The sequence below is a fragment of the Pteropus alecto genome, unplaced genomic scaffold, assembly GCF_000325575.1.
Source record: "Pteropus alecto unplaced genomic scaffold, ASM32557v1 scaffold7, whole genome shotgun sequence".
Classification (NCBI taxonomy): domain Eukaryota; kingdom Metazoa; phylum Chordata; class Mammalia; order Chiroptera; family Pteropodidae; genus Pteropus; species Pteropus alecto.
In genome coordinates, this window is record NW_006494614.1 from 63,012,122 (window position 1) to 63,033,001 (window position 20,880).

Genomic DNA, 20,880 nt, shown 5'->3' on the forward strand with positions numbered 1-20,880 from the left:
GGTGGTGGCCAAGGACTTCCCGCTGTCCCAGGTCACACCAGCCTCCTGTCTCCTCGTAGACGAGGCCCTTCTCTGTACTAGTTTGAAGTGGGGCAATACTCTGCAGACCTCCAAGCCTTCCCCTCACCCTCTCATGAGCTGAGACCAGAGCCCACCACCCTCAGAGGCTGCAGGGGAGGTGGGCCACCTGGAGGGGGCAGGCGTACCTGTGAGCCCAGCGCAGGCGGTGGGCACTGGGCGGGCGCACGTGCTCCAGGTCAGTGAGCTGCATGAAGGGCTGGTGGAAGTAGTGCAACTGCAGGATGCAGGCGAGCAGGAAGAAGCCGGGGATGAGGATGCTGGAGAAGAGCTCGGACACGCTGAACTGCTCCAGGCCCAGGTCCCCCAGCCTGGGGAGGGTGGGCCGTCAGCACTGCCCGGCCCCCGGGTTCCCCAATGTAGAGCCTCGGGCCCGAAGAAATGAGTAGCCCGTGCCCGAACCCCACCCGCCTGCCTGTCCAATTGCCCACCCGCAACTCACTGCTCGTCAGTGAAGCCCGTCAGGTTGCGCCAGTACATGGGGAAGTCCTGGAACTGGAAGGTATAGACGGCAATGAGCACCAGCATGGTGTAGGCCACCACCAGCCACCAGAACACCTTGAGCAGCTTCCTCCATAGGCTGTAGTAGACCTGCAAGGACAGGGTGTGTGAGGCCCTCCTGCAGTGAGGCCTAGCTGCTTGAGGGTCCCACCCTGCCCACCCCAGGCACCTGGAAGAGGGTGAGGCAGAGCAAGAAGAGGAACATGTAGACGATCTTGTAGACGACGAGGCGGCCGGCGAAGCTGACCACGATGAACATGCCAGCACACACGTAGATCCAGTACTTGGCGTAGAGGCCTGTGACCAGCTCCCCCAGGCTCTGGAGCAGCATCCGCGTTCTTGTGGGCTCTGTGGGCCAAGCCAGGGGTCAGAGGTGTGACTTTAGGACCAGGTGGGAGGGGGCTGACCTAACTGCCCTGACTGCTCACCTGTGTCTCCAGTGGTGACCTCCATCAGTGCAGGGGGCACCTTCTTCCTCCTCAGCAGCTTCTCTTTGACAAATTGGCGCAGTAGGAGCCAGAAGGTCAGGGTATACAGCAACTGGGACGGGGTGAGGCGGCGTCACTGAGGGCCAGGTGGCCTGGCACCCCTCCCAAAGCCAGTGTCCAGCCCAAGAAGATGTGGGCGGAGGAAAGACCCTCAGTAGGGAGGCAGCCAGCTCAGCCCCCTGCAGGCAAAAGCTTAGCCTGTCACATACACACCTGCACACAAGTTCACACACAAGCACACACATTTGCACGCACAGGCTCATACATCTGCTCACATTCACATATGCACAGGCTCACATGTGTGTGTGCACACAGGTTCACCTCTGCATACACATCTGCATACACATGCATGCACATGGGCTCACAAGTCTCGCATGGTGAGATATGAACCCATTGAGACTCAGACCCAGAAGCAGCGTGCAACACTAAAGGTACCTGTGTCAGGGAGATGGGGACCGTGCCCGCTACAACATAAGGTCATCACTCATTCACTCAAGCAACTACTCTGGGCTGGCCAGTGGGAACCCGATGGTGACCGCTAGAAACAGGCCCACCCTTCCAGAGCTCCCATTCCACAGGGAACTAGATGATGAACAATGGTACTGTCACGGGTCTTCATGCAGAAACCCAAGGCACTAGTGTATGCTCACAGGTGCCCTGGGGTGGGAGGCACTCACCATGGCACCGAGGTCCAGGCAGGGGTAATGGGTGTGCTCCAGCCCCAGCTGGCGCAGGCTGACAGGACCCAGGGTGGTGGGCAGCTCGGAACGCAGGTCCATGGACCACACATAGCGCAGGCCACACAGCGCCAGTCCATAGAGCAGGATAAAGGGCGAGCAGAGCATGGCCAGCTGGTGACGGCTACGCACAGTCCAGATGAGGCAGGCCCAGAGCAGCAGCACGAAGGTCAGCCAGCTGTGGTAGGTGATGCTCCACACCTGGATGGCAGGGGCTGGTGGGCAGGCTGCACAGTCCACCCAGCCCAGCCCAGCCCTGACCTGCTCCCCCAGGATGCTGAGGGGGTGGGGCCCCCAGAGAGGGGCTCAGACAGGAAGGCGAACATGCCCTGTCAGTCTGAAGCACAGTAACACAGGACACACGCCCCCTACCACCACATGTATGCACACACACACATACATAAACATGCTCACACACACACATCCACACACATGCTTGCATGCTCATGTGGACACTCATTTACACACACACTCATACACATTTGCAGATGTTCACACACATGCTCACAGTGCTCACACGTGTACACTCACACACATTCACATTCAAACATATACATGCTCAAATTCACAGACATATTCACACATGCTCACACACACATGTGCTCATACACACAGCTGTGGGCTACCCAGGTGGTTCTTGGCCCAGGAGGACACAGCTCCATCCATTTCTGGTGAGGTGGCACTGGGCTGTGAAACATGGGCTACCATCTGCCTCCTGGTACATGTGAGGGAACCCGGGCAGGCTGCTCCTTACCATCATGGCGATGAGGGCACACACATAGCTCTGGTCCATGATGAGGTGACCCAGGCCGTGGAGTGGTGATGTTTCTCTCAGCTCAGCCAGCCTGGGGCGCACTACGGAGCAGGGGACAGGAATCACTCAGGAAGCTCCAAAATCAATAGGCCAGAGTCCCTTGCTCACACCTGATTTTGTCCCAAAATGTGGCCAGGGTGCTAGAGCCCGGTGAGAGGAGGGACCTGCTCAGCAGTTGGCACTCGTTGGCCCCCGGGGGCAGAAAAGGCAGGCTCCTGTTTCACATTGCTCCCAACTGTTGTGTAACCCTGGTCAGTCCTCACCCCTCTCCAGGCCTCAGTTTCCAAGGCTCTGAAGGGACAGGATGGACAAGATGGCCCTGACCCCCTTCCAGCTGTGGGCATACAAGTCCCCAGGGTGCCGGCTTCTGAGTCCAGCAGTTCAGCTCCTGCTTCATTCAGGGGCAATTCACAAAATGGAAATCAAAGCTTAAGAACAATAGCCCTCCCAATGGGGATGCTGCTACACAAAGTTCCCAGGCCAGCATCTACCTGGATGACAGACAGCCACCGTGGGCCTTGGGGCCAGCCCAAGGCAGAGCAGTCTAGTGTTTTAGGAACTGGGAGGCAGGTAGGGAGCGGGTAGGAGCCATGGGGTCCCTCCTACCCTCCACAGGGTCTTGGGGATCAGTCAGCTTCATGGCCCCAGATGGGCACAGCTGGAGAGGCTGACATGGCGCTACCACTCAGTGGCCACCAGGGGGCAGCACCAGTGTGCCCATGTCTACTAGGCTGTCTTGGCTGTGTCCTACTCACTGGGGCGCTGCTGGATCGGGCTGTGGCAGGTCAGGTCATGCACGATGCAGTTGTCGGCCTCAGGGTCAGGCCCCATGGGCGTGGGTGTCATGTGCTGCAGAGGTGAGCCAAGACCCAATGAATTGAGCCCGTGGGCAGGTTGACTTGGCCCCACCACTCAGCCTGGATTCCTCACCTGGGCAGCTCCTTCCTCCTTGGAGGCTGCAGCCCTGGCCTGGCCCTGGGGCCACTGGTCCACCTCAGTCAGCTCCACTTCCCGTTTTTCGACTTTGGCAGCCTCCTTCATTTGCAGAAACCAGAGCAGAGCTCAGCTCCTCACCCCACCCAAGGGCTATGGCCTGAAGGAGGGGGTGGGTGTGTGTGTGTGTGTGTGTGTGTGTGTGTGTGTGTGTGTGTTGAGGGGGGGTGGGTCCAGAGGTATGAGGACAGAGAAGGGCACCAGCCCTAGGCACCCACCTGGTCTGGGGGGTGGTGTGTGCGGAGTTTCAGGAGTGAGGTCACAGTGTAGTACAGGAGCAGCAGGATGCTGGGGCTCACGTACACGGGCCAGTCGTGGCTGGTGTTAAGGACCAGTGTGTTGGAACTGGAGCAGTTCGTATGGGCCACGAAGTCCTTAAGACCAAAAACCCTATGCAGAGAAGACACGGCACTGACCTCTGGCTGAGGGGAAGGGCACATGGGCAGGTCCAGGACGAAGGGACAAAATGGGTCTGTGTGGGTGAGCTCTCACCTGGCCCAGATGCTGGCAGGTGGGAGTATATCCTGGGCGAAGGGCATCTGGTAGCAGTAGAGACAGATGAGGTGGCCAGCACCAAAGCATCCCACCATGACACAGAGTACGCTGAAGCCCAGGGGGCTGATGGGAAAGTGGCAGGCCCACCAGGTGCAGATGGCCAAGAAGACCAGGAAGTAGACGCTGGAGAAGGCCGAGGGGTGGGCGATGCCTGCAGGACCAGACAGGGGCATGCAGGGTCATACCTGGCTGGGGCTGTGGGACCTCCATCTTATTGGTCAGCAGGGAGCTTGGCAGGTGCCAAAAGCCTTCCCAGTATGACAGCCAGTGCCAGGATCCCCGCTCTCTGCCCAGTGGGTACCTGCCAGCGCGAGCAGCACTATGGCTAGGGTCCGTCCGGCGGCCACTAGCAGCCAGTGAGCTGTGATCCGGAACCGGGTGGCCAGCCGTGACCTCCGCTTGGGAGCCAGCACAAGAGATCCCTGCAGCCCTGCCGGACAGCCGGTGTCCACGTCTCTGTCATCATCGTCCTGCCAAGGTCACAGGGAGGGCTGGAGGTCAGAGGCACAGCACTCAAGCCACTAGGGAGGAATAGGGGCTGCTCCTCTGAGGGCCAACGGACTGCCAGCCTGAGCACAGACCTGTGCCACCCTCTGCGCCCACGGTCTGCCCACTACCTTCCCGCTGCCTCACTCAAGTGCATAGCCCTGGCAGGCCTTCCTGGAGGCGGCCCACCCCAGCCCCAAACAAGTTCCTGCCAAGCCCCGGCACACACGATGACTGACCCATGCAGACTGACCTTGGACTATTCTGTAACCCTTCAAGGGCCTCTTTTTTATCTCCCCATCTAGACCACCCTGAACCCCCCGTCCCCCCAGGACAGATAGGCCTCACAGATTCCTGCATGTGTCCTGAAAGCCCCTGATCCTGCTCAGTTTGGCCCCTGAAAGGGCTCAAGCAGGGATTTTTAGAAAAAAGGAAAGCAGTACATGCACATGTGTGCACTTCACTTTACAGTTTACAGAGCCCCTTTACACCTGTTATACTTGGTTCCATGGGCACTGCTTTCCTTTTTAGAAAAAAGGAAAGCAGTGTCACGCAGCACTTGGGCTGCTCCTAGCTCTGGGTTTTAAAAGTAGGCACCTGTGAAGGGTGCTCCCACTGCCGTGCTCCAAAGTGTGCACTTCACTTTACAGTTTACAGAGCCCCTTTACACCTGTTATACTTGGTTCCATGGGCTGAAGTAGTACTTTCCTTATAAGAAGCAGAAGCTCAGAGGAATTCCCAAATTATATGGCTGTTTGCACCCTGCTCACCCTCTGCTCCCCATGGGGCCTCTGCAGAATGACAGATGGACCCTCTGAGGCACAGCCAGGTGCTGGGGTCTCCTGCTGCATCCTGCCAACTCTTCTAGAGGTCAACCCTCTGGAGACACAGAGGTGGCCAACCACCCAGGAGGAAACAGGATGGCCCTTCCAGGACTCCCCTGTCAACAGTGGGGACAGAGATCCAACAGGGCCTATTGCCCCAGCCCTACCTCAGGTTTCCTGAAATGGAGCTGCTTCCTAGGCAGGGAAGAGCCAGGGTGAGACAGATCATAGACTCTGTGTCAGATGCCTGCCCCCCCAGGTCCCCATCTGTACATTGAGTGCCCTGACAACGCCTTTCCTAGTAGCTGAGGCAGCACTAGGCATCCAGACTGAGAGCAGAGGCTCTAGATCCAGGTGACCTGGTCAGATATCAGTTCCGATCTCTCGTCTGTGCAGCCTTGGGCAAATCACCTAACCTCTGAGACTGTTTCCAGTCTGTCAGAGGTGGGTGGGGGCTGGACAGAAGAGGTGAATCAGACAGGTCCTGCCCTCACAGAGCCTGCAGGAGTGGGGAGGCCCCAGGGAGGTCCAGCTGGGCTGTACTCAGAAGGAAGGAAGGGAGCAGGCCAGGGGGAAAGGGCTATAGGATATCCATGACCAAGATATGAGAGCAGGACCCAGGCCCCTGAGGTCAGATGTGTAATCGGGGTTCCCCCTTTAGACCCTGGAATGCAAGGAGTGGGAGGCCCCAGCCAGCCCAGATGGAGGAGATAGCCACTGGCAGGTACAGCAGCCTGGCCTGAGCTCACCCCCGCCCACAGCCTGGCCCAGACCCTGGGAAAGCTTCTGAGAAGGACTGTGAAAAATGAGCATTTCTGCGAGTGGGAAAAACAGAGGCAGCTGCTGAGTGGAAAGACAGGTGCTTGGGGCTGCCCGTGGCATCCAGCCCAGCCAGCCCTGGCCCTGGCTCCGACTCGGCTGGTTCCACAGGCCATGACAGGCAGAAGTGTCCACTCGTCTCCTTACCTCCTGCCACAGCCCATCTCACCCCGTCAGAGCATGCGTGTGCATGGGTGTGACAATCTGGATGTGTACACGTACACAATTGTGTGCACCATGTGTGCATGTGGCCCTGCCAGGCAGTGTCACGCAGCACTTGGGCTGCTCCTAGCTCTGGGTTTTAAAAGTAGGCACCTGTGAAGGGTGCTCCCACTGCCGTGCTCCAGGATCTGTCCACACCCGTTGCACCTAGGTCAGCAGGATGGCGCAGGCTCTATGCCACTGAGGGCGTGCAGGCAAAGGTGAGCTGTCCCAGTCACACGGCGGACCAGAGTCCAGCCCCAATGGGCAGCGTGGGGTGGGAGGCTGACTCTTCCTGCCCACCCACAGGTTTCGAGAACAGTCCAGCCCCTTCCCGGCAGAGCTGTTCCAGGAAGCCTTGGTTCTGCTAATGAGGAGACTAGAGGCGGCCTTGGCCCATATACTTGCTGGTGCCCACGTGCCCCCGTGGGAAAGGAGGGAGACCCAGTCAGGAGGGGACCCTGAGAGCAAGCAGAAGGGCAGTCGCAGCCCTGGCTTAACCCCCCACAAAGACCTGGAAAAGACACTTGGCCTCCAAGTCCCTGTATCCCCCTCTGAAATGGGGGTACCAGCCTTGCCTGGTGGGACGGGGCAGTGATGGGCAAGGCAGCAGGCTGAGTCAGCTGCAGGCTGAACATCTTGACCTGCTATGAGAAGCTGCCTTATCTCTCTGGGCTCTTCTGTGGGTCAAGGTCATGCCCCACACGCCTCAGCTACTGGACAAAGGCATGGGGGTATGGAAGGGGCTTACGGCCACTGGGAGGCTCTTGTGCCTGGACGCCTGGACTGTCACAGATCCCACCCAGCCCTGGAGACCAGGCCATACTCATGGCCACAGACCCTGTACAGGTCAGAAGAGTGCTGAGCCTTCAACTGAGGAGGCCATCAGGGCCCCGTGCTCACGTCTTGCCGAAGGGAAGACTTGGGACCCTCTAAGGACCGTCTCTGATTTAGAGCCTTGCTGGCTTCTGAGCCTACACGGCCCCCACCTTGCCCACGAGCCCGCTGACAATGCTGTGGGTGAGGCTTCTCAAATGTCCATCTCTGTGTCCATCAGTCCATCTGTCCATTCGTCCCAAGGACTCCCTGATGTTTGGCACAAACCATCCTCTAGCACTGCTGACTCCCTACTGTCCTGTGACCACAAAGAATCTCCTCCAGAACAATCTCTAAAGGCACAGATGTTGTCTGGGGTCTCTGCAGGTGTCCCCCAAGGAGGAGCCCTGCCAGGACCAGGTTTTAAAGGGACACGTGCTGCCTTGCTAGTGTACCCCACCCCCATGGGCAACGTACCTTCTCTCCCCTCTGGTTTCTTACTTCTTTATAATTTGCACAGTACTGATTCTTATAACTAAAAGCCCACATTTGTTAAAAAAAAAAGGAAAAACAGAAAAAGAAAGTAAAATAGTCCTCAGGTGTCTGGGATGCAGCTCTAGGATGCTCCACCCCTACACACTTGCGCCCTGCCCACCACAGCTCACCGGCTCCCGGGCACACTGGTTCTGCGGGGCTTCCCGTGCGAGGCGCCCACAGAGGCCAAGGCACACAGCGGAGACCACCAGGATGCCCAGGTCGGGGGCCACCAGTCGCACAGCATTGGGGATATCCTTCAGATCCAGCCTGTGAAGGGCAGGAGAGCCCACTGGTTGGCCCAAGAAGGCAGGTGCCAGTGGAGGTGGCGCATGGAGTGGGGGATCCCACTCTTGGGCCCAGGAAATCCCCTGGGGGGTCTTACCTCGTGACCCCTACGAGTCGGGAGAGGTTCTCCCAGTGGCTGCCTGTGGAGAAAGGTGCGGGGGAACCGGGTCAGGAGGGTGAAACCTGAAAAACCCCCTCCAGTCAACAGGAGGCCCTCGGATCTCCAGAGTCATGGAACCCTTGGTCTCCAGGAAGCCTATGGCTGGTTTCTGGGATGCTTGAAAACATTGCCTTTTCTGGTAGGGAGACGGAAACCCAGCCAGGAAAGCCAGACAGATCAAAGGCCCATTAGCTCTGCCTGGCAGAATGGGATTCACAGCCCAGCTGGGCAGTGTGCGGCCTCAGCAGAGCTGATGTGGCTAGGAGGCTGGACCAGGCTCTCAGACCCATCGGTTGGGGCCAGCTGCTCCTTAGGGGCTGCAGTGAGGAGGCCTGGTCAGGACTGGCACACAGTGAGGCACCTAACTTCCCTCCAGTTTCTAAACAGAGGAGGGGCACACTCATCAGGGAACAAAACCAGAAGTCTGGTGAGGCAACCTGCATGCCCACCTGGCTGAGTGTGCCAGGCAGGAGCCTGGAGAATCTGGAGGTGGGAGACCCCAGCCAGGCAGGAGGCCTGGGAACCTGGGGCTCCCTCATCTGAAGACCAGGGGGTTGACGTCAATGGTGTTGGAGGGCTGGGTGCCAACAGGCCAAGGGGTGCAAGGGCGCGGGGCAGTGAGGCTGAGACTCTAAGCCCCAGCAGGTACTGGAGAAAGATGCTGACTGAGAGGGGGAGGGGCGGGGAGGGGAGAGACACCGAGAAGACCAGGGCCGCCCCAAGAGTGGTACTCCAGGTTCTGGAACTAGCACCACACCAGTGCTTAGCCCAGCCCCACAGCCAGCCATTACCGGGGCACTTAACATGGGCCATCTCGGCTAAACATAAGTCATGGACAGGCTCTCAGGGGGTGGCCCACATTGGGCAAAGCCTGGGTGAGGCAGGGCAGCCAACCTCCCCATGGAGACACAAGTTTCTTGCAGGGCTTCCGTGGCTCCCTCTCTCCCCTCCACCCTCCAGTTAGCTCAGGAAGGACACTAGCTCTCCCCCAAACCTGCTGCCCCTGGGCAGCCGCTTCTCCACCCCTCAAGGACTCACAGTTTGACCCCAGAAGCTGGTCCAGGCTGGGCACGGTGCGCAGGCATATCTGGAAGGTGAAGTGGGCCACGAGGAAGAGGAGGCTGAAGGTCAACAGGGCTCGGAGGAGGCGGCCAGTGTGACCTGTGGGCAGAAAGGGAGGGATGAGGCCAGTACACAGCCCTGGACACACAAAGAGTGTGTCCTGGGGGTCAGCACCTGATCTCATGCAGTGCTCTGGACCATTCCACTGACTGCTCACAATAGCCCCATAGGTGGGCACTATCGTGACCTCCGATTTATAGACAGAGAGATGAAGTGACTTTTCTAGTCACAAAGCAAGGAATCAGCTGAGCACAACAGTTCACCTGCTGTCTGGGGCTATGGGGCAGTGAGGGGCAGGAGCCAGCACTAGAAAAGCCCTCTAGGCTTGGGGAGACACCTTCGGGTTTGTTCACGTGTCCAGCAAACATCTGTGTCACTCTGCTCGGCCCTGGCCACAGAATGCTGCTTCGCCCACCGTGTATGGACTGAAATCATGCCCCGGGATCAGGGGGTAGAGGAGGGCAGGCTGGGATCCTGGCTCTTCGATGAAAGTGGGGTGAGCCTTGCCCTCTTGCAGGGGAGGGTAACATGGAGCTAAATGCTTCCAACATGTGTATAGAACAAGTCATCTCAGAAAGGAACAATGGCCACTTGCTGAGAGCCTCATCATCCTGAGGGCCTGACCTCGTGGAGGGAGAAGCCAAGGTAGAGATGGGCCCAGGAGCCCGTGAGCACAGGCAGGGGCAGCCCTGGACAAGTGCCTCTTTTTGCCTCGAGCCTGGCAGGAAGAGGCATTCACGACCATGGCTGGACCCTGCTCCCTGGGAAGGAGGATTCAGCCCACCTGATAAGGAGACCTGGGCTGCAGGGAGAGAGCTGGGCGGCCTTGGCCCCCGTGAAGGGAGGACTCGGGGAGCCCTGGAGTCACTTCTGCCCCGCGAGTGGGTGGGCAGCTCTCATTCTGTGCAGGGGCCAGGACCAGAAACCTCTGTTCAGTTCTGACTGCTGTACTCTGAGCTCTGAGTCCTGGGTTAAGGACACTGGGAGCGGGCAGCTTCCTTCTCTAGTCCCTGGCTTTTTGGCAGAAGCCCCCAAGTCCTCACCCTTGCCAGCCATCTGATTTGCTGCTGACACTTACAGAGCAGCTGGGCCCCTCTTTCGACTTCCCAGGGACAGGTGGGGTCACCATCTAACCAGCCTTCTTTCTCTTGCCAGAGGCTGGCAAGCTCAGGGGCCCTGTCCATTTTGTTCACTGTCTTTTAGCACAATCACTATTTGTTGAAGAGACTCAGAACTGGCCTGTTTCCCTTACCCCAGGGCTGGCCCAGCAGGTAAACTGCTGAGTGACATGTCATTCACATGCTGTCTTGCCTGACTTTGCCAAGGAAAGCCAGGCTCAGATTGGGGGAAGGACTCCCCTAGGCAGCCCAGAGAGGCACCCAGGTAGGATCCCGACAACCTCTCGGTTTCACTCCTTTCTAGGTCCCTCCAAGCCCTGACATTCTGACCCTTCGATTGCAGCCTCTGATCTGTGGTGGGCAGGGGTGAGCAAGAGGGAGAGCAGGGTGGAGCTGGTGGAAGAAACAGCTCGCTGGCGGGAAGAAGAAACGGAAAATGAATGGGAGAGTCTGGCCCTGGGCCCTGGCTGGGCCCTTCTGCTCAGAGCCCCAGGCCAAGAGGAGGGAGAGGCCATGGGCCTCTCCACAGGAGTACAGAGCTGGGCTGCCAGTGGGCGCTGTGCAGGGCTGGGGGGTGAGGGGAGAACTTTCCAGAGGCTGGCCCATACTCCCTCCCAACTAGGAACTCACAGCAGCCATAGGGTGAGAAGGGAGAGCTTCCTCCCTACCACGGCTCGGCCTTCCCTCTGCCCAGCCTACCTACATGACACCTCTCGTACAGATCTGGGAAGTCCCAATGGGTGATGTGGTGGGAGAGCCCCTGCCCCACTCTGTGGACTCACCCTGCTCCCAAGCTATGGAGACCTGAGGCCGGCCTTGACAGCTACCCAGACTGATGAGCTCCCATACACGGCAGGGCCCACGAGTCAGGGCGAAAGCCCCTCAGTAGGAAAGTGACCGGAACACCTACCTGCCTCACACCTGACAGCCTTCTCATCCAGGACCCCCGGACATCCGCCTAGCGGGCACATCAGATGTCAGCACTTCCCACTGTCTTGCCCTCCCCTTCCCGTTTCGCTTCTTGGCTGGCTCCACAGTGTCCTGGACCCTGAGTCAGCACGGAACCAAAGGGCTGGAGCCCTGGCTCGGTGACTTTAGCTCCTCTTGCCCAGCTGGAAGAGGCAGGGCGGGTCCAAGAGGCACCCCTGGGAAACATGTGCCTGGAGTGATGCCCCACTGAGACAAGTGCTCCAACCTGATCGTCTTCTCCAGGGATGGCCGTGGATCCCCACGTGCTTGCCAGCATCCCCAAACGTCCATCTCTAAGAGTCCCCTGTCCTCAGCCCTGAGCTACTGATACCTCCTTGGGGGTATAATGGCATCTGGAATCCCTCCGGGGCCCTGCCGAGCCCCTGCTCCCCTCACTTGGTCGGCTCCCCCACCACATCTGCTGGCCTGACCTCCGGGAATTGGAGTCTGGCCTGGCCTGATGGGAGGCCCTGCCTGGCACTCAACACACCGCCTATCAAAGCTGGGATGCTCTCGCCTGCCTGTGCCCAACTGCACTGGGAGCAGACAGTCCCCCTGGGAATTCACAAGTGGGCAGCAGGGATGGGCAAGCCCAGAGGGCAGCTCTGGCTCTAGGTGAGAGCAGGGGGTCAGGCAGGTGAGGGATCCCTGCATCCGCTCGGGAGGGATAAGGGGTGTGGCCAGGGCCCATTAGAGGTACTGGAAACAGGTCTCTGTGGACAACGAGGCTGGGAGGAACGGGCCCTGAGTGCTGGGAGGAACGGGTGCCATTAGTGGGCAGGGGGTGGGGAAGCTGCGGGAGCAGGGAGGAGGGCATTAGACCATCTGATACTGTTGCTGCCTGTCCTCTCTCCTGGAACTTGACACTGGAGGCCTGAAAGAGCAAGGAGCACCATGGAAGGACAAGCCCTGCCCTTGTGTGGCCAGTGCCCCCCACCTCTGTGCACGGTGGGGGAGGGGTGGGCACAGACATCGCCCCTCCTTAAGGTGCTGGGGCTCCCACTTAGGGGCTTTGGGCTTAGGCAGGAATCTCCAAGGAAATAGGGAGCGGGGCTGAGAGGCTGTGGGTTGCAGAAGCTCAGGAAGGTGGGGTCTTCCCAAAGGGTGGTTATAAAAGAGCATGTGTCTGGCCCAGAGCGGGAGCCCTGGGTATGAACTCCCTAAAATGGGCCTGATGGTGGCTGCTCAGTCTGCAAAGGCTCCAGAGGGTCCCTGCCCTCAGCAGGGTCCTGACTCTCACTGTCTACCTCCCAGCCACAGTTCACAGATCCCCAGCCTTCCACCTGAACTGTGGCCCATGAAGGGCCCACTCACACTGCTCTCTTCTGGGGCAGCCCAGGCCCCTTGTAGGTGTGGTGCCAACCCTGGGGCTGAGCTGGGCTGTGATGAGAGGCCCCACTCCCAATACACACACACACACACACACACACACACACATACACACACACGAGCCAGGCAAAGGCCAAGCAAGGTGAGTGGGGTGTACATTGGGATCCCTCAGGGTGGCACAGGAGTGTTCCAAGAAGTGCCCTGAGAAGCCAAGGGAAGAGGTGTCCTCCAGTTGTCCAGAGAGGTGGGGACAGGGACCGGGCAGGGCGTAAACCAAAGTCTGAGCCACGAGGCCCTACTGGGGGAGGGGATGTATCGTCTGCTCCGCTGAGACCTGGGTGGGGGCATCTTCTGTTCACAGGCATGAGATTACAAGACGTGTTGTTTAGGCGAGGATGACGAGAATGACACACAGGGCACCTCATCTCCTCAGCCAGCAGACGTTAGGGATCCTCAGGTGCACTGCCCTGAGAAGCGGACCAGACGGCCCTGCCTGCCAGGCCCTTTGTGCAAGCACCTGAGTTAAAGCAACGCCCAGGTGCCGGCAGGGCAGCCTCAGGTGGGTTCTGTTCCAAGGCAGGGAGGGGCCTCTTCGAGTCCCTAAATGTTAATCCGGTCACTGGGAACTGACCCCATGGTCTTCCTACAGCTTCTGTTGCATCTCCACCCGGCCTTTTGTGGGCACGTGGCCCATGCCCGCAGCCCCAGCCCCTGTGCGGTGGCCCCCACTGCTGGCCAAAGTGACCAAGGAAGGTGCTGGAACTTCCCTGAGGAAACACTGAGGCAGACACTTCCGTTCTCCTTCCCTCCCTGCACCGGGAGCTCCACCCCAGCTCCCCCTGGCTCAGGCAGATGCCCACGTGGGGATGGGGTCAGGGGTCAGTGCCCATGGGGGCCCTGGACAGCATCGGATCTTCCTCCAGGAGCCAGTGCTAAGGCCCAACGCTGCACAACCCTCGGCCAGGCACTCAGGCATGGGCAGGCCTCCCATTTTCCTCTTTCCCGCCCGGAAAAACCCACAGTCTCCCCGTCCCCGAAGGGCCTCTGATGCTGGCAGATGGACAGACAGAGGCCAGGAGGGAAGTCTTCCCAATGCCTCTCCTCCCTACTCTGGACTCCTCTTGCCCTGGCCCGAGCCTGCACTTTCTCCACTACTGATCAGAGGAAAGTGTTTTCCAGTCACGTAAAGGGGATGAAATATTTACTGAAATATTTACCGACAAGCGGCTTTTAGCTGAGGGCCTGGGAACAGACAGAACTGGCTCCACGGAGAGAAGAGGATGGTATAGGTGGCAGACTCTGCCCAGCAGGCCCTCCCCCAGGGAGGGAGGGGGGCCCAGCTGGCCTGAGCTGAGAGTCTTGGGCGGACAGCTGAGTCACCCTGGGAGGGGTCTGGCCTGGTCCCCAGCAGCTCCTAGCACTTGCCTAAGCTGGGGCCCCTCCCTTCTCCGCACCTGAACTCTCCCCGTGTTCCAAGACTAGCGCCTCCTGCAAATGCCCCAAGCAAAGAGGCAGCCTTATGCGGTGGAGAGAGCCTGTGATGGGCCAGGGAGGGAGCGACCTGTCCCCCTGCAGGAGGCAGAATGACCCCCTCATGGGACGTCCAAGCCCAGTAATGAATAAGTTTCCTTACACAGAGAAGGGAAACCAGGTTGTCAATCAGCTGACCTTAAAATGGGCTGATCCTGGGTCCCTGGGTGGGCCCAGGGTAATCACAGGTCCTAACCCTGGGAGAGGGGAGGAGGGCCAGAGTCAGGGTGCCGGCCTGGACCACGGAGGGAGGAGCCAGGGACCAATAAGCCAGAAAAGACCAGGAAATGAATTTTCTCTGGGAGCCTCCGGGAGAAACCGGCCCTGTGACACCTGATTCTAGACCCGGGAGATGGCGCTGGTCTTCCGACCTCCAGATGCGAGAGAACAAACACGCGCCGTTCCAGCCCCTCAGTGCGGTGACTGTTTCAGCAGCCACAGGACACTCAGAGGCTCCTAAGGCCCCCAAGGGGCCAGTCTGCTGCCGCCAGCACCTCCCAAGGGCAGTGCCTGTCTCCCTGCATGGCCTTAGCCAAACCCTCAGCCTGCCTGCTGGGTGACTTTTCACCCATCTCTGATGGGCATTGGGGCTCATGCTGCCGACAAACTGCTTCCCCAGGACCCTCTTTTAAGCCTGGGTTCCTCTCTTCACCCTCTGAAACCTAGAGCCGTTCCCACCCAGGGACACAGGACAGTCTTCAGGGACGGGTCCCTGAGCACTTTTTCTGACTGAAAAGCTAGGACAAAAATGGACACTGAAGTACCTGGAGAGTGGGTGGTAGAAGCCCCAGGATGAGGGGTGGGGCCCCTCCTGCCATCTAGCCCGATGTCATCTGTTGCAGCTCTGCATACCCCTCCCCAGGGGACCTGCCTGTGTGCTGCTGGGCAGCGGGTAGGACTCCTGCACACGCCCCATCCCCCTCCTACACAGGATCCTGAGATGGGGCAATGACCTGTCTACTTCCAGACCCTCTCAGGTGGCTCTGAACTGTGGGCCCCACTGTCCAGACCCTCCTGTGGGCATAGCCCCCTGATGGGCTTTCCCACATCCATCTGTGTGATTTACACAGACTGAGACTCACCCTCCAGGAGCTCAGGACTTGGATGGAGACACAGTGTCCCTGGCTACCCGAAGCCCCAGGGGGCGCCAGGTGAACACATATGGAGCCTGACTCTACGGGGGTCGGGGGGCAGGGAAAGCCAGTGTGGTGGCTGGACTTAAGGGTTGGCTGGAGACTCACCGGACAGAGGGGCTGCATGGACAGTGCTAGGGACAGGGTAGGGAATGACAGGGGGCCTGTGGGAAGACTGGCTGGCCCTCAGCCCTGGGTCTGAGACTCCCCAGGGTCAGGGGAATCCCCTCAATGACCCTCAGCATGTCCCTGTAACACATGGTCAGAAAAGGGATTCTGAAAGTAGCAGGGGTCTCTGATGAAAATGAGACGTGGGACCGCTCAGCCTTTACCCATGGCTGTTAAACCAGAGAGGAAGTCCGCTGCCCAGGGTTTCTGAAGAGGACCCAGTGCCTCCCTCCCATTGGGCTGGGTGCATGTGGACAAAGAGCTCCGAGCCCCGCGCCGCCAATCTCCAGGCAGGAGCTACTGCCAGCCCTTACCTCGGATGCTGTGCCAGGAGGGGCCCGGGAACCAGGGCAGCAGCAGCAGGAAGAGCAGGTAGACCAGCGAGAGCGCGTTGGAGCGGAGCAGGCAAGCTGCAGGGGAGACGCATGGTTAGCATGGCTGCGCGCACGGGAGGATCAGCCCCGCGCCCCCTGCATCACCCCCCGACCTCACTCCCCACAACACTGCCTCCACAACACTGCCCCCCAGAATGTTGTCCCCCCCAAGCCGTGCTCATCATCCCCGCAAAGTGGACCATCTCCCTGCATGTACAAGTCACAGTGCTGAACATATGACACGCCACCTATCACGAAAATGTGCAACATGCCACCTGTCACTCGGTGCGCGTCCACTGTCACACCGTGTCCCCAGACAGCGCCTGACACTTCCTGTCATTCAGTGCATGCACTCTGTCACTCAGTCCCACTAATAGTCTGCTCGCCAATGTTACGTTTTGGGGATTGCTCCCTGTAGAAACGTGTGGCTCTCATCACGTCCTGTCCATGTGTCCCAGGCGCAGACAGCGCCATGTCCATCCTCCTGTGAGCAGACACTGAGGTAGTGACCGATCTTCCTAACTTGCTTTTACTTCTTTTTAAAATTTTATATTTTCAATTAACATACAGTACAATTGGCTTTTGGGGTCCGGCTCTCGGAGCCTTCACTTGTGTATAGCCACAGGGATGCACGCACCCCGCTCTCCCCAGATGCAGCGTGCCACCTTTGCAGTAGCCCTGCCCCTGCCGCTTGATCAGTTTCTGTGGCTGTGCCTTCCCCAGAATCCTTCACACCACATGAGTAACACTGCCCAGCAAGGAGCGTCTGGCCCGGCCCCGGCCTCTGCCTCTGGGTCAACAGCTCATTCCCGCTTTTCCTCTCATTAACTCCACAACATGTTTTTGTACCCTGTGGGCACTTTGCAGAGTCTCACCCTGTTTGACACTAACTTGACGAAGTGCAGCAGGGTGTCCAGAGGAACCTCATTTGCCCACCCCAGGAACTGAGGGTTATCAGGAGATGATAAGGAGATGCTACATGTTTGATGGTTTCATCACAGGAACTTGGGGCCCATTCAGCCTTTCCTGGAGTGCCAAAGAGGCACTGCACGCTGCCCAGTGGGGCCAGCAGCATGTAGGCACCACTGGAGAGGGCCCCAGGGCTTCAGGCCCCTCTGCCTGTGCCACTCCTCAGTCACTGCCACTAGCGAGCTGGCCCAGGTTGACCCCAGCCCTGCCCACCCAGGCCCAGAGGACAGCGCAGAACTTGGCAGGCACCAGTGCCCACGGCCCAGATGTCTGTGACGGAGCAGTGGGACTCAACCCCTTTGCTTCCCACCAAGAGGCATGGAATAAAAGCTGGCTCCAGACACCGTCTGCTGAGCCGGGGGGGCTGTTGTTGCACCTCCACTCTCAGCCCTTCAGACCCCCAAGTGCCAGCCGTGAGCCCAACCATCTCTCAGACCACCCCCTAGCAGCTGTCTGGACAGCCAGGGCTGAAACACTGACTTGGAGCTCGGCTGTGGATGTGGCTACACAGACCATGTTCCCTGGGGGAGGTGACAGGGCCAGGTGGAGTGTGCTAAAATAAGCCAGGGCCAGGTCATCTCCTCTGGGAACAAAATGGGCCAGAATAACAGGCCTCTGGGGAGGACGCCAACAGGCAGTATTCATCTGAGAGATGCTTTTACACCCCGACTGTGCCTCCCAAGCATGGGGGTCCCCCTGGGGCATGACCTGGGCCCTGCCTGCCTCACAGCCTCTAGCTGCCCTGATCACAATGACCTTCACAGGGTCTCCTGGAGACAAAGGTATCTGAACCAGGCTGAGGGCAGCTGCTGCTGCAGAGGTGGCACCATTCACTGCCAGTCACTAGCTGGAGACAATGGCATGTCCTCCTGTGCTAGAAAGGTTTGGTTCTTGGGGCTTTTGCAGTTGGGACAGGCCATAGCTGGACTCCCTCAGTGGTCCCACCCTGGAGGCCAGGACAAAGGAGGAACTCCTCAAATAACTCGGACCACTGAGACTCTGGCAGCTTCCCGCTGACACTCGACCTCACACCCAGGCCCATGGTCACTGGTGGTGCCGGGGGGCTGCCCACACCTCTGCCTGTCCCCCATCCTCACCAGGAGTCAGGACCCCAGGATGTCTTTTAGAGGGAGCACGACCCACCTCCCTCTCCACCTTCACCAGAGCCCCTGGGACCGAGGAGCCCAGGCATCAGGAAGTGAGAGGAGGTGGAGGCAGTAGGAGCCAGCACTGCCCCCACAGAGCTGCCGAGCCCGGACACGGAGCCACCGGCCTCACAGCCAGGCCCACTCTCGCCCCAACCTCGTGACCCTTGCAGCCGGCTCACCCTCCAAGCCTCTTTCTGCATCTGTACAATGGGGTTAAAACTACCGGCCCGAAGGGTCATCAGGAGGCTTAACCAAATCGCAGATGCGATGTGCAGAGCGCAGGGCTGGGACGTTGGCTTCGGTCCCTTCGCACTGACCCCCTAAGCCCCTTCTGTCACTCCACCATGTTGGGAACCCCAAAGAACCACATGGTTGGTGCTGTGGTCCTGAACTCGGGGTTACCCGCCTTTTTTTCTGGACACTGCAGCATGCCCCCACTCCCCGGAGAGCCGTCCCTAAAGTTAAGATGCTTCTTTCCATTACACGCACTAGCTATAGTGATCAGTTCAACTCTAAATCTAAAGTTTTTCAACAATTATACATTTTCATTTAAAAAAAATCAATCTCATCTGGCCCAAGAGGCAAAAAAGAAATGCACTTATGGCCAAGAAGCCTTCTAAAGTTCCTTTTCGTTTTCCAGAACTGCACTTTTCGAGCTACTGGGCTCTGCTTCTCTCCCCACCACAGTGCCAGCCCCAGCCCCGTCCCCAGAGAGGTGGAACCCTCCCCTATCCATCCATCCATCCATCCACCCACCCACCCACCCATCCATCTACCATCCACCATCTACCCATTTGTCCATCCGATCTTTCGTACACCCACCCCGCTCATTCATCAGAGTAACTTTCTCCCGAGGACCTATTCTGCAGGTCCCTGACCCCCGGTATTCATGTTCTGATCTACCAGCAACGCCAGATGGCTGCACCAGGGATGGCATGCACAAAGCCCGTGACAGGGTGTCTAATGTGAAATAGCCCCCAGGGAAGCTCCTGGCAGCAGAGGCACAGCTTCAGAGGGACAGGTTCTCACCTCCACATGTCGCCTGCGGGCTCCCCTGCCGGGCTCTGTAAGAGACCCTGAGGCTGGGACAGGGGAAATGTAGAATTAGTGTTTAATGGGTACAGAGTTTCAGGTTAGGATGATGAGAAAATCCTGTGGACGGATGGTGGTGATCATTGCACAATACTGAGCACGCACTTAATGCCACTGAACTACGCACTTAAAAAACGGTTAAGATGGTAAATTTTAAGTTATGTATATTTTACCAAATAAACAAATCCACAGCCCTTGAAATCAGTGAAGGATTTCAGAAACCAGAGCCTGAGGGGCAGGGGCTGGCCCGAACCCAGTCTGCTGCTGTCGGTGGAGCCATGGGGTGTTCTGGAGCCAGGCCTCCCCCATCCTCTCCCCACCCCCAGGCTGAGCAGGAGGCAAAGAATCTCAGAGAAGTTCTGTTTGCCAAAAGCAGGAAATGGGAGATGAAGAGTCAGAGAGAGGGGAGCGTGTGGGTAGCTCTTTGGAATGGACTGCACTTCAGCCCTATCAGGCCTGGTACAGGGTGGACGGGCTGCTGCCCCACCCCGGGGGAATCCATGTGTGCCACAGCCCAGCATGAGGCCTGCCCCGGAGTGGGTAACAATGCCCTCCCCAGTTATTCATTCAGCACACAGCTGACTTGCCCAGAGGAAGACACTGTCGAGGCTCAGAGGACACATCCAACAGTTAGACAGTGAAAAGCAGAGAGTGCCTTGGGAGGTGAGTGTCTCCATTCACACAGATGAGGAAACTGAGGCTCTAGCTCTCCTAGGGGCCCCAGGATGTCTGAGCACAGCCCACTCAAGCCATTCCTGCCCTACCAGAGTGTGCCAGCTCTCCCAAAGACAGGCTGTGAGATGGGCCGGCCGCCCTGACTCTATCTTCTGCCATCAGCCCTACCAGGAAGCTAGCACTGGGCATCGGGTGGCGCCCGGACAGCTCTGGATGCCGGCCCAGGGGACATGAGCTGGGAAAGCTGGGCTGCTGGCTCCCAGCCCTAGCAAGGCAGCCTGGAGGGGGGGAAGGGGGAGGGGGCTAAGGGTAGGGGCTGGGTGATGTTCCCACCCTGTTGACCTCCTCTTGTCATCAGGGACAGGGGACCGGGCGAGAGGCCAGCCAGCAGAGCAAGAGTGACCTCGGGCCAGCACAGGAGCAGAGGCAAACTGGCTTCAATAGCAAAACCTGAGCCAACTCTTGCACTCTGTTATTGTTTAGATGAGGAAACAGAGGTTCTCAGAGGGGAGGGCTTCTGTGGTGGGGGGTGCAGCCAGGCCCTAGGTCCAGACTCCTGGCTCCACGTCCAGGGCTTTTGGAACACTACGAGTGTGTCCATTAGGGTTGCTGGTCTAAGGGCCATGAACGTGGCCCCACTGTGACTGTGCATACCAAGGAAGCCCAGGGCAAGAGGGCAGGCTGCCTGGAAGAGGTGGTATTGCTTTTGGCCTTGAAGGCCAGTTGACCTCAGGGAAGGCATAGAGGAGGTTTTGGTCAGCTCCAGGTTTCAGCAGAGGAGGAAGGATTCATCTGGGGGAGGAGGTGGGGACCAAAGACAGCAGAGAAGAGGGGACAGGGCCTGCCTTGCCAGGCAGCTCCCACTTCCCCATAGGGAGCTGCCAGTGGCCAGGATGGTGACCTCATGGGGGAAATATGCCTTTTCCTGAGCCAGGAACAATAGGATGAGGGTGGGGGCG

The 20,880-nt window shown here is 58.8% G+C and overlaps 1 protein-coding gene across 1 annotated transcript in view; it reads right to left on the reverse strand.

Annotated features, from left to right (window-relative positions):
• The window catches only part of PIEZO1 (piezo type mechanosensitive ion channel component 1), a 64,286-nt gene that overhangs the window by 16,090 nt on the left and 27,316 nt on the right, over positions 1-20,880 (reverse strand). Inside the window, 15 exon segments of the mRNA XM_006927128.3 lie at positions 207-389; positions 521-669; positions 749-927; positions 1,008-1,119; positions 1,745-2,005; positions 2,559-2,659; positions 3,374-3,467; positions 3,549-3,653; positions 3,830-4,001; positions 4,104-4,317; positions 4,468-4,636; positions 7,978-8,116; positions 8,232-8,274; positions 9,333-9,455; positions 15,978-16,073. Coding sequence (XP_006927190.1) covers positions 207-389; positions 521-669; positions 749-927; positions 1,008-1,119; positions 1,745-2,005; positions 2,559-2,659; positions 3,374-3,467; positions 3,549-3,653; positions 3,830-4,001; positions 4,104-4,317; positions 4,468-4,636; positions 7,978-8,116; positions 8,232-8,274; positions 9,333-9,455; positions 15,978-16,073 — 2,140 coding nt within the window.